Genomic DNA, 13,335 nt, shown 5'->3' on the forward strand with positions numbered 1-13,335 from the left:
AACTCCCACCCTCCTGACTCCAAGGCTAGTGCTCTTTCCACTGTGCCACTTGATTTTGTAATCATGTGGTCATGTCTACTCACAACTTAATAATCGAGTGGAAAGCCTTAAGGACTTGGACATCATAAGATTTGGGTTTGAATTCCAGGCCTTTTCTGCTCTCCTTCACTTATATGGCTGTTGGTGTTTTTCCCTTTCTCTCACCTGCCCTGAAAGTGAAAAGAAAACCCAAATGCTCATAGTATTATATAATTAGATTACATACATAGATAAAACTCTTTTTTTTTTCTTTCCAGAATATCTGGCTCATACTGCTTCTTGGGTCCATCACCTTAGTCTCACTTGGCCTCTAACTCACACCCGCTAATCATGCATGTTCTCCTGGCATCCTCCTGGCTCTTCTTTCTTTTCTCTTTTTTTTCCTCTTGCTCCTCTGTAGGCTTATCAGCTCCAGTTGGTTAGCATTTTTTCTGGGATTCAGACTGGCATTACCAGTGACCTCCTAGACATTTTTTTTTAGGTTTTTTTGGCAAGGCAATGGGGTTAAGTGGCTTGCCCAAGGCCACACAGCTAGGTAATTATTAAGTGTCTGAGGCCAGATTTGAACTCAGGTACTCTTAACTCCAGGGCCGGTGCTCTACCCACTGCACCACCTAGCAGCCCCTCTCCTAGACATTTCTTAATTGCATGTCACAGAGACAGCTAAACTTCTGCGTGTCCACATCTGAACTTGATTTTCTTTTTTTTTTTCTTTTTTTTGGTAGATTTTTGCAAGGCAAATGGGGTTAAGTGGCTTGCCCAAGGCCACACAGCTAGGTAATTATTAAGTGTCTGAGGCTGGATTTGAACCCAGGTACTCCTGACTCCAGGGCCTGTGCTTTATCCACTGTGCCACCTAGCTGCCCCTTGATTCTTCTTTAAACGCTTCCTTTTCCAAATGAGGTGCTTTGTATCCAGGGAAACATCACCCTTTTAGGCTCCCATATCCATGACTTTAGCCTTATCCTTGAGGCCTTACTCTCTGTTACCTCAAGGAACCAATTGTATCTCTCTGGCACTCACCTTTGTTCAGGCCCTCAGCCCCTCTCATGTAGGTGATTGATTTCTTTATTGATTTCCCTGCTTCAAACTTGTCCCCCCTGTAGTCCAGCCTCCAAATTGCTTGCTGTCAAAGAGCCGATCTGACAGTTTTACTTCTCTATAATAATGGTAGAGGTGGTGGTGGTGGTGGTGGTGATGATGATGATGATGATAGCTAGCATTTATATACCACTGAAAGGTTGGCAGAGCATGTTATGAATATTAATTCATTTTATCCTCACAGTATCCATGGGAGATGGGGCTTATTATTACCCCATTGTATCCATGAGGAAACAGGCAGACAGAGGTTAAATGACTTGTCCAGGCTCACATAGTAAGTAGCAGTATTTGAACTAGTGTCTTTCTGATTTAGGGTCCAGTACTTTATATACATCACATGGCTGCCTAAATAAAATAAAATCCAATTGCTTCATATATTGGAAGATAAAATATAAATGCTTCTGTTTAGCCTTTAAAGTTATTCATAGCCTGCTTTTCTGCCTCTCTTTCTAGCCTCCCCATTCCACAGTATGTCACAGAGATCTTTACCCTGTTTTTAGCATTGACCTTTCATTCCCTCCTCTACTCTGCAGGCTTGAACCCCTCCCTTCAAGGCTCATTTCCAGTAGTGCTACCTACCTGGAGTCTTCCCTGAATTCTTTCTTCCCACTATTTTTGGTGTTTATTCTTTAGATTATGTGTACAATTAAATTAAATAAGTCATCCCCCACCCCCTTCAGAAAGTGAGCCCCTGGAAGGGAGGGCTGGTGCTCAGGAGCCTGGGATAGTTCTTAGCATGGAGACACTTGGGAAATGGCTGCTTACTGGATGGCAAAATTCATCTTAGAATCTTTTTTGTTTGTTTATAAAAGAAAGATTTTATGTATTTTGAATTTTACAATTTCTCCCCTATTCTTGCTTCCTTCCCCCCACAGAAGGCAGTCTGTTAGTCTTTCCATTGTTTCCATGGTATACATTGATCTCCATCTTAAAATCTTAAGGGGGAGACTGCCTTTTCTAGACCATCAGCTTGACAATCAGGACTGGCTTGTTCTTGACCTAGTTCTACAGTACCAGCTCAGAGTTGGCACATAGAAGGTATCTAATAAATACTTCATGATTGATCCAAAAAGTGTTTCTAAAGAATACTGTTGTTTTCTAGGTCTGCTCCAGACCATCTGCGCAGCAGCACAGTGGCCAGAACCTCAGGTCTGGAGTCAGGAAACCCAAGTTCAAATTTGACCTCAGAAGCTTAGACCTGGGTTACCCCATGTCTTCATCTGTAAAATGGAAATAATGAGTCCCTACCTCTTGAAATGACTGAGGATCAATAAAGAGTCTGGTCCTTAGAAAGATGTTCTCTTGCTACTAGTATTCTGTGAGTGGAAGTATTCTTGCAAAAGCAGTATATCCAGTGGTGAAATCAGAATCTGTTATCTGGATGTCTTCAGTCCTTTGATTTCCCTCTGCTGAGTTCCATGAAGGCTTGGCCAGCCAAGCCCCTGGAAGGTGGTGAAGCAGCCAGTCTGTTCAGACTTGGAGAAGCTGATCACCTGAAAGTGGATCCCAAGGAGGCCAACTAACTATTGGAGAGGGTTTTATTTGTTTAATGGTTGTTGTTGTTACTGCTATTGTTGAGTCGTTTCAGTCCTGTCTGTCTCTTTGTAACTTCCATTTGTGGTTTTCTTCTTGACAGATACTGGAACAATCTGTCGTGCCCTTCTCCAGTTAATTTTAATGATGAGGAAACTAAGGCAAACAGAGTTAACGGTCACTCAATTAGTAGTATATCTGAGTCTAGATTTGAACTCAGATCTTATTCCAGACCTGGCAGTCTGTCCACTGTACCACCTAGCTGCCCTGTTCTTTAATGATTTATCTACTGAGATTTGCAGGGGAAAGGAGTGTTGGCTGTGATCTGCCTTGTTTTAGGAAATACATTGAAGAAATAATCAGTTTTTAGAAATACTAACATAAGAAGCTGGATTGGATTTATGATGTTTCAGAGCAGTTGGGAAAATGATCTTCAGTAAAGTAGGATTGACCTTGGCTTCTGAGCTAGACTTCCTCCCTGGTGAGACCATGAGCACAGCACCTAGTTGGCAGAGGTGTCTGTTCACGGGGGATTTCACATGCCAAGCACTCAGGTGCAGGCAGGAGCCTTTGATGACAGCGGAGCTGAGGGGACTCTCTGTGTTTAAAGATGGATCAGGATAGTGAGGGAGGGTCCTAAAAGAGGGAAGGACCTCTGTGCAGGTGCCTATGGTGCCATGGAGGGGCAGGGGAGTAGACTGGGCCATAGTTGTTGCTGTTAAAATGCCCACCCTTGGTCACCGTGGGATATGGGGCAGAGGATGGCTTTCTCATGGCTGTGGAGTGTTGCCTGTTTTTTAAACTCCAGGTCTCCTGTTTTGTTTCCTAGATGCACCCGCTGGGACTCTGTAACAACAATGATGAAGAAGACTTATATGAATATGGCTGGGTGGGGGTTGTGAAGCTGGAGCAGCCAGAGCTGGACCCTAAGCCTTGTCTCACTGTCCTTGGCAAGGTAAGAACCAGCCCCTATGGGGCCTTCCCTTTATAGAGACAAAGAGGAGTAACCCATTGATCCCACTGAAAGATCCACCTGGTCATGGAGAGAATATGGCACTATTGGATCACCTTCTTTGGGACCAAAATACCCATCTTGGCTTTTCCGAGGGTTCATTCACTAGAATGCCCATAGGCTAGTCCCCCAGTACATCATTTTATTTACTTTGAATTTCATGAATGTCAAAAACATTTATACTTACAAAGCAGAATAGTAAAAGGTTGTATGGACCAGGATTCTTAAGTGTAACTTGCTTTTTTTTAAAAATCTACAATTTTCAGCAGATTTTTTTTCCATCAGTCCCGCTTACATGCGGATCTTCTGAACCACCTTTGATTTCCTTTGTATATTTTTAAAGATGCTTCATTGTTGACTTGGTTTTTATTTTGGTGTTATTATTGCTAGCTAGCTCCTTCCAAGAATGGAAAAAAACACAGTCCGTGTCACAAATGAATATTGTCCAGCCTGTCAAATGGTGTTCATGGGGTTCTGTAGGATGAGTCAGGAGATAGGGGAGCAGCTTCCAGGAGGCCTTGGGAGCCAGGCTTGGCCATTGTTCTTAATGTTTTTCCAGGTTTTTTTTCTTTACACATTTTCATTGTGTTCTTGGTTTTACTTCACTGTGGATATTTTTTTTTAGCAAGTTGTGACCCAGAGAATAACTAGTCTCTAGAGAATACCATCATTTTTGACCCTTGATATAAATCTGCTGATGTCTTTTGAGGGAGGAGAGATAAGTGCCCACTGAACCCTCCAAGTCAGGCTTCAGAGAAGAGCAGACTGCAGTTTGCCTACCTGTGTGTCTGGGGTTGATATCCTCAAGATGCTGCCATTTGGGCAAATTTTGCCTTCACTTTTGGAGTTGGAGAGATTTGGGGAGAACTCTTTCAATTTCTGAGTTTAGGTCATGGAAGAGGAGAGTATGTGGACTCAGGCTTTGAGAGACAGACACCAGGACTGTGCAATCTTCTTGGAGTATTGGGTTAAAAGTTTGACTTCGGGCTATTTTATTGAATTTGAATGTCATTAGGCAGACAGATCATTTGACTTCTACATCTATTGGTTTATCTATAAAAAGGACCTAAAGGCATGGGGGAAGCTGAGATTAAATGATTGACAAGAGAGTTTCCAGCTCTCAATCCTAGGAAATCTGGAGGCTAGAGGAAGTAGACACAATGTTTGCTCCTCTTTGATTTGAATGCCTCCACAAGCTTTATCTAGCTCCAGCCCTATGTATTTTCAGACTATTGATATTTTGGGAGTCTTCTTTTGTTAAATGTTTCTGAGCACCTCTTGTTAATTGTTAGAAATGAACCCATAACCCCTTTTACCAGAGTGGGAAGACCTGTCTCCTAATAATGAAATTTAGCTTGGAGTGACAGGATTCTTTATTTAACACTTCCTGCAGGAAATGGACAACTCCCCCTAGTGAGGAGAGCCCTGAATTGCGACAATATCTAGTCTTATATATGATTTGAAAGGCTTTTCTCCTCCCTTCCAAGCCAGACATTGGTCCATGTCATCAGGGATACGATCTAAGTGATATGCCTACCCCATGTCACTCCCTAATATGTCCCCTCTCCCTGGTCATACTATTATACTCATGAGCCTCAAGCATCACAAAGGGTAAGTTAATATGCATGAAGCTAATTAAGCATGTGTATTTGTGAAAGGTCAGGGACCTTAGGTCAACCCAGACCAGCTAGAAGAACCCTTCTGGTTCAGTAATTGGTCAGTGTTCTTTTGTCTTATTCCCACATTCCTGCAGGTGGTCTTATATCTTTTAGCCTAATCAATAACCCAGAGACCTCCACCTTTGTAAAGTTCTGTTCTGACAGATACCTGTGGAATCCTCTCATATCTTGTGACAACCAAACACTCAGTGATTTCTCACATTAATTTGGAACTGGATGATGGGGATAGGAAAGCTTGAGTGATCAGATCCCTCTGCAGGGTGGTCAACTCTCAAGCTTCTCTTGGCACCCCTATCTCTGATGGTGTTTGCCACATTCCAGGAGAATGGCTTTCTTTCCACTCTCTGGTTTAGTTTACTTTGTTCTTGAAGGGTCAGTGACCATGCTCGGCAGTACTGACCTAGGGCTTGAAGGAACATGTCTCCTCCAACATCAGGAGAATAGGGCCTTGCACTACAGACGTGGCTGCCTCCTTCCTTAAGAAGAAGACCCTCCACCTGTTCTCTGATTGCCCTGGCAAAGCTTCAGACAGTGGAGACTGCTCGACTGGAAGGCCTGGGCAGCTCCAGCCTCAGTTTCTCTATTCATGAGGTTCATTCAGTAAACTCTGTAGGAATACCTCCTCCTTTCTGACTTGTTGGGTAGGGAAGTAGAACCAGAATTTTCCTCAGGCCAGTAGAGGAATTTGACTTGAAGTTTTTTCTAAATAAACTCGTTAATGGGGGGGAAAACAAGGCTCATCGAGTCAAGAAAATTTCATGTTTGTTTAAAACCTGATTCAAGGAAGATGATATGATAAATGGGGCCTCTTTGTTTCTCTTTTTTAATCTTCTTAAAAATTTGTTTTCAGCTCCATTTTAGAAATCTTTGCTAGGTGGTGCAGTGGCTAGCGCTTGGGCCCAGAGTCAGGAAGATCCGAGTTCAGATGTGGCCTCACTCTTCCTAGCTGTTTGGTACTGGGCAAGTCATTTCATTCTGTTTGCCTCAGGACTGAAAAAAAGAGAATAGGAGAAATCAGTAAGCTAAGCTGCCAAGTAAAATTGGGTGGGGGGAGCCCCTGTGAGTGAGTGTTGAGACTTGCAGAAAACCAGAGAGGGGAGGCAGTCTCTTCTACCACAGCCATGTCAGGCATTCTGGAAAATATGTGGAGGAATGGGGGAGGGGAGAAGAAGGAAGAAAAATGGTGGGGGCATCAGCAGGAACTCCCCTTGCTGACCTGTCTTCCCCTAAGACTCCTCCATTGCTCACCCCCACCCCCACCCCCACCCACACACTAGCATAGCACCACAAGGAAAGTAAAAGGAGAAAGAATGTCAGGCCATAAAGTGTTCTCAAAAGAGAAAAAAAATGCAACCAGTACTGTGATACTGAGATGCTTCAGGAGCTCTGATGAAACTGAGCAGGGTACAAAACAAATTTAACTCACCTTGATATATTATTGAATGCTTGGAAACATCTTAGAAAAATGTCTGTAAATGTTGTTAAAGTTAAGGCATTTCAGTGGTGACTGACTTCCCATGCTGTTGGAGAGGCCTGATGGCTTCCAATGCCCTTCTGGAATTCTTGGGCTGCTGGAGGGAATGATTGGCTTGGGGTTTCAAAGCCAAGTTTAGCCAAGGGAGAGGGCCTAGGAAGCCCTTGGCAGACTGTCTCAGGGGTCATCAGTAAAAGGAAGACCCATTTTTGCTCCCAAGGACTATAACCAAAGTATGGGAGGAACCTCATTCTACTCTTGACAATGATGAAACTGATCTTAATTTCTTTCCCTTAAAAGTGTAAACTTGTGTGGCCGTTTGACAGAGGTAAAGAATTCAATACTACAGAATTGGTTTGGATGTGAGGAACTTTGGTTGGCCTCCTGGCTGTTCAGCTTTATGGGTTCCATGTGGCCTACAGGACAGGGTATCCTAAAAGTCAGGGAGATAGAGATGTTCTCAAGAGGCACTCAGATAATAGTGCAGAAAGAGTTGGGAGAGGGAAAGAGAGCCAAGTGATTAGTGCCTGGGGAAGATGAGGGTGGGGCTTTTGAAACACATTTGCTCTGGACTTTAAAGAGGTTTCAGGCAGGAAAGGTCTCAGTCTTCCTGCCCTTGATGCATCAGATAGCACCGTTTGTCCCCTAGTCAGTATGACAGAGCTGTCTTGAAGCCTCCTTCTTGAGCACCAGCCTTCTGAGAGTGGCTAAGTCTTCACACTTCTCTGCTCCTGTTTCTTCATCCTCAAGAGTGAATGGTTTGAACTTGAGGGAGAAGCAAGTCATATATTATGGAAGGTAAATTATGAGAAAGAGAATCTGAATGACAGACAGAAGGGCTTGAGGCTTCATTTCATGGGGATAGAGAACTCTAGTAAGCAATTAGCTTATGGAACAACAGCCAACTCTGGGGAGTAACTTCAGAGAGGCACAGTTCTAGGAAGATCAGTCTAGTGACACTGGACCCACTGAATTGGAAAGGGGAGGCAAGTGTGCACGGAATTGAAGGAGCAGCACCTGGGATGGCCTTGCCCCTCTAGGGCCAGTGACTGGGTTCTGCTTTAGGTTGCCCTGCCTCCCAGCTGAAACTCTTCTCCTCAGGAGCTGCTGGGTAACTGCCCTCAGCTTCCTTTGCCCTGGGATCAGAGGGGGAGCAAACTCCCCCCAGGGCTTTCCTTCAGAGAGCCCTCACTCTGCATCTGCTCCCCTGTCTGGTGAACACTCCAAAGAACAAGATTTTCCTGTACCTCTTTCCCCTGCCTTCCCTCTTAATTGCTTCTCTCTCCCATTAGATTATCAGCTCCTCATGGGCAGAGGCTTTCTGTTTAGTAATAATATCCTCAGTGCTTAACACTGGGCCTGGTCCATCATAAATGTTTGCTGGATTGAATTGGAAGCTCAGGTAGGAAACCAGGAGGGTATGGTCTGTTAGTCTGGAAGTTGCACAACGTGTGTGTGTGTGTGTGTGTGTGAAAAATCCCATTTAGTCTGTCTTCCCAATGACTTCTGAGGTAAGAAGACTAAGGACTGTTTTTGTTTCTATTTTAAAAATAAGGAAATTGAGACCAAGAGGAATTGACTTGCCTTGCTCTTTACATTAAATGGCAGTTTAAATGATTATCCTCTATTCAGTCATCTTTGCATGCTTTTTTTGAATATCTTTATATAATTCCTACCCCAGTCTAGACATCTACATCAGTGGATTTTTGAGGACACTATGGACAAGCTCATCTTCTGAAACGAGCTTGCCCTCAAATGTGAGTCAACCAGCCCTCATATATCTTGGTATGAGACACATCGTTTAATCTTGTGAACAGCGATCAACCATGGACTCTCAGAACCATTGGGGACCTTGGAGATGTTCTGATCTTGATGCAAACTTGTGTTCATCTGGAACTTGGACCCTATTGTAATGACATCTAGCAGATTAATGAAAGAATACATCCTTTCTAAAAAGGATAATAAATAATGCTACTTGAAATAATAGCTTCAGCAAAATTGGGGATACCAAAGATTTATATGGTAGGATTTGCTATTTATTTTGAGGATTGACTATTTATTTACTAATTTACTATTTATTTTGAGGATTTACTCATAAATGAACGGCATTTTGATGAAATAGTAACAAAGCACAAAAAAGCAACAAAAGAAAGAGAAGTCCTTCTCCACATTGTTAAAAATGCATATGATATTTGAGGATTGGCCTATCATGGCACACAAAAGACTTGTGTAGATTAAATTACAAAGTGTTCCTTTAAGAAATCAAAAACAACTAAGTATCTGAAGGAATGTTCAGTGCTCATGGCTAAGCCATACCAATGTAGTAAAAATGACAATACTAAAAATTGATTTATACTTTTAATCAGATTATAATTAATAATAATTCAAAAGACGTGAATGGCAGTCAGAGTTGTTGAGGAGGGGTGTATTCAGCTGGAGGTGTTGTAAAAGTGAAGGCCTTGGATATGGTGGGGGAGATATAGTGAGGAATTCAACATGTGGTCCTGGGGGCGATCAGTAATCAAGAAGTTGGGGATAGGGAGGAGGGTTTAGCCAGGAAAAATAATGACTCAGGTTTTGGGACATAATGAGTTTATGATGCCTATTGAACATCGAGTTTGATACATTTAAAAGGTTGTTAGGGATGTGGGATGGGCAGTCAGCAGAAGTGTTGGGGCAGGAAAAGTAGATTTGAGTCATCTGCAGAGATCCCATAGTCCATGGGAGCTGTTGAAGTTTCCCAAATAGAGAGGGAGAAGAGAAGAGGGGCCAGGACAGAGCCCCAAGAACACATACAATAAAGAGCATGATCTGGATAAGAATCCAGCAAAGGAGAGAGAGAGAAAAAGCAGTCAGAGTGATAGGAAGAGAACTAGAAGAGAAGAATGTCCTGAAAACCTAGAGAGAAAAGAATATCAAGGAAGAGAGAGTGATCACTAGTATCCAAGGCTTCAGGAGAGTCAAGGAGAATGAGGATTGAGAAAAGATCATTGGATTTGTCAACTAAGAGATTGTAGGTAACTGCAGGGAATGACAAGGTTGGAGCCAGATTAGAACGAGTTAAGGAGACAGCAGAAAGTGGAGGCACCTGTTGTAGGTGAGCTTTTGAAGGGGTTTAGCTTCGAAGGACAGAAGACAGATAGGACATAGGTAGCAGGGGTGGAAGGATCAAGTGAGAGTTTTCTAAGGATAGGGAAGACCTGAACATGTTTATAAGCAGCAGAGAATGAGTCAGTCCACAGGTCAAGATTGAAGACTAGTGACAGAGAAAAGATGATGGAAGGGGGACAGTCTATTGGAGGAGATAGGATGGGTATCTAGAGGGGTTGGTCTTGTTAAGGAGTGATGCCATTTCATCATGGGAGATGTAAAGGAGGCACAAGGAGCAGGATAGGAGATGAAGAAGAGAGGGAAGGAGGGAGTTTGCAACAAATGACTTCCATTTTTTTTCTTGTAAGATAGGAGGTCTATAGCTAAGGGGGAATGGGTGGAGAGGGAATTTTGGGAGATTTGAGGAGGGATGAAAAGGGTTGGAAGAACTACTGTGGAAAGTAGGGTAGAGAGTTGATGAGGGAAATATGAGTATCTGCTACTCATCAGTGAGAGCCTGATTGAGGTCATGTGTCATAAAATTGTAGCGGATCCAGTCAGTCATCTAACTGACATTCTCTGAGCCACTCTATCTTGAAATTTCAGTTGCTTAAACTCAAAAAGTTAGCAGTAAAACATATTGAGGCAAAAATGATGAGATTCCCATAAATTCCAGGCAAAAATGGTGAGAATTCCATAAATAATTGTTTCTTTCAGAGGGAGTCAAGCCACAGGAGCTTTTCTCTCTTAGCTTTAGCTAGAAGTGAGGTCTTTGTTGTTCTGTGTTACAGGGCTGCATCTAAGCCTGAATAGAGATGTTTCCTGTAACCTGGATGTGATTAATGTGATTTGCAGCATTCAATCATCTGCAGCATCTTGCTGCTAAGTTGTTGAGTCAATGTCTTATGACTGATTTGTTTAGCAAGTTCAGTTCCTTGGTTGTAATGCAACTGAGGTTATTGATCCTAACTTGTATTTGAACAGGAATTCCTTCCACACTAGATCTAACAAGTGGTCATCCAGACTGTGCTTGATCAGCTCCAACAAAGGAGAACCACCCATTGCCTCCTGAGGCAACTTATTCCTCTTGGAGGTAGGGTGACTCAAATTATTAGAAAGTTTTTCTCACATCAGTCCTTAAATCTGCCTCTGCAATTTCTGTCCCTTGCTTCTGATTGGATTACCTTTGCCAAACGTCAGTGAACAAGCTACTTATTAAATATCCATTGTGTCAGGACCTGGGGATATAAGATTAAAAAAAAAAGCAATGGTAGCTGCCTAAGGAACTTAGAGGTAGGAGTAGAAATGTATCCATGTATCCAGAATAGATTTATCAGTGAGAGGTAGTTACACGGAAGGGAGGATGCCACAAATTGAGGGTAGAATTGGGAAAAGTGGTCCTTGAGAGACATCTTGAAAAAATGGAAGGACCCTAGTGATGGGGAAAGAATGAATTTCCAGGCATGGGAGATTCACCAATGTTGACTAGTGAAGGACCATACAAACCAAATACAAGTTGCCCCCTGTCTGCCTTCCTTCCTTCCTTTTTAAATTTTAGCAACTAGAGGAAACCTTAGGAGTTCCAGTAGGGGTATGTCACTGTGCTAAGGGGAAAAAATCATTTTGACTATGAAGACCAGTGAAGAGGTCAAACCGAACTAGACTAGTCTAGTCTCTCTTGTAGTCTAGTCTTTAATGTCACCCTGAGACTTCTCTTTTTCAGGGCTAAAGTGCCCAGTTACTTCAACCAGTCCTCTCATGACATGGTCTCCCAACCCCTCACCATACCGGTTGCCTTCCTTTGGATTTTCTCCAGCTTGTCAGTGGTCCTTCTCCAAGTGTGGTACCATAACTGACCACATTGTGGTTTGACTATAGCAGGGTCATCACCTCCCTTGGGGTTTCTGGAGGCCTCAAATTGATCTGGTGTTTGGAGGAACACCATAGTAATTCCACAAATATTGACCAGAGGAAATCTCCCCTGCTCCCAAACATAACTCTTATCGACTGAAGTTGTTGAGGAGGTAGAGAAGCCCGAGTCTGTCGGCCTAATGGTCTATGAGCTCACTTCCCTTCCTTTTTCTTTTCCGTGCTCAGGACTGGATGAAACCTCTCTCATAACTAAGGTGCAGCTTACCCTTCAGCACAGAGTTCCTCTCTAGTGTACCTAGTACTTGGTTGGCAAGTCACACAGCCTCAACTCAAGGGCCCTTAAGGGATAGGAGAGCTCAGCAAGTCCAACATGCCCTGGGCAGCTTTCCATCCCTTGCCTCAGTGTCTGCCCTGCCTTTTTTTTCTCTATGCCCGGGACTTGATTGTTATTTCTATTATAACCCATTTCCTGGTTCTTAATTCTGATTTTCTGAGATAGATTACATATTCAAATAACTCAAATTGAATACAGATATGATGGAAGACCTCAGAACAGGTAAAATGATTTTCATTTCCTTAATTTGGCTGCCAAAGCCCTCCTTTTTAGCTCTCTTTTCCCATCAGATTCTAGCATGTGGTCAGAACTGCTGGGTGCAGCAAAGATGATAGACATCCCTTTGACAAAAAGCCAAAAGTTTTATATTTTAGCTTGAATTTGCTGTTTAGTAGGGGCAACCAGGTGGTGCAGTGGATAGAGCACTGGCCCAGGAATCAGGGGCACCTGAGTTCAAATCCAGCCTCAGACACTTAATAATTACCTAGCTGTGTGACCTTGGGCAAGCCACTTAACCCTACTGCCTTACTAAAACAAAACAAAAAGAATTTACTGTTTAGCTATCTTAGCATTTTCCCCCTTCCTAAAGGTTATTAGGAGCTTAAAACATATTCTTTACAAATAGAAGTTTATCTTTGTTAGTTATATTTTAATATCATAACTTATTTCACTTTTTAAAAAAGAATACTAATAATTTTTAAAAATTATTTTATTTATCAAAGCTGAATGAAAATAGGAGAGGTGGAAGATAGCTGTTTAGCTAAGTCTATATAGTTTGACTAATGAATTCTATTAATTCCAAAGTCACATTATTCAAATACACACTATTTGAATTTATTATACATAAAATGTGGTCATTAGTTTCTGTCCAATGGAAATATTTCAATGAAAGGTTTTTTAAAAGTTTTTTTAGTTCAGTTAATGTAATAATTCATTCAATATAACAAAATCATAGGAATAATGTGTTTCTGATTCAAGTTTACAAAATCAGTGTTCATAGAAAGCAAAATTTTAAAAATTAAAGATTACTGAATATTGGTTAAAGATACATTTATACTGATGAGAGGACAAAAACATCACTTTCATAGAAAATAGTTTTAGCAGCATAAAGTAAAGCTATCTTCTCTCTTTAAAACTACATATATGTGTGTGTGTGTATGTATGTATGTATGTATGTGTGTATGTATGTTGGTAAGTCCAG

General features: G+C 42.1%; 1 protein-coding gene across 1 annotated transcript in view; it reads left to right on the forward strand.

The window, feature by feature from the left end:
* The first annotated feature begins 1,429 nt into the window (after window positions 1-1,429).
* Window positions 1,430-13,335, forward strand: part of ZNRF3 (zinc and ring finger 3) — a 71,587-nt gene continuing 59,681 nt past the window's right edge. The window contains exon 1 of the mRNA XM_074206247.1: window positions 1,430-3,628. Coding sequence (XP_074062348.1) covers window positions 3,503-3,628 — 126 coding nt within the window. The 5' untranslated portion in view covers window positions 1,430-3,502. The remainder of the gene's footprint in view (window positions 3,629-13,335) is intronic.

The sequence above is a fragment of the Macrotis lagotis genome, chromosome X (assembly GCF_037893015.1).
Source record: "Macrotis lagotis isolate mMagLag1 chromosome X, bilby.v1.9.chrom.fasta, whole genome shotgun sequence".
NCBI classification, from domain to species: domain Eukaryota; kingdom Metazoa; phylum Chordata; class Mammalia; order Peramelemorphia; family Peramelidae; genus Macrotis; species Macrotis lagotis.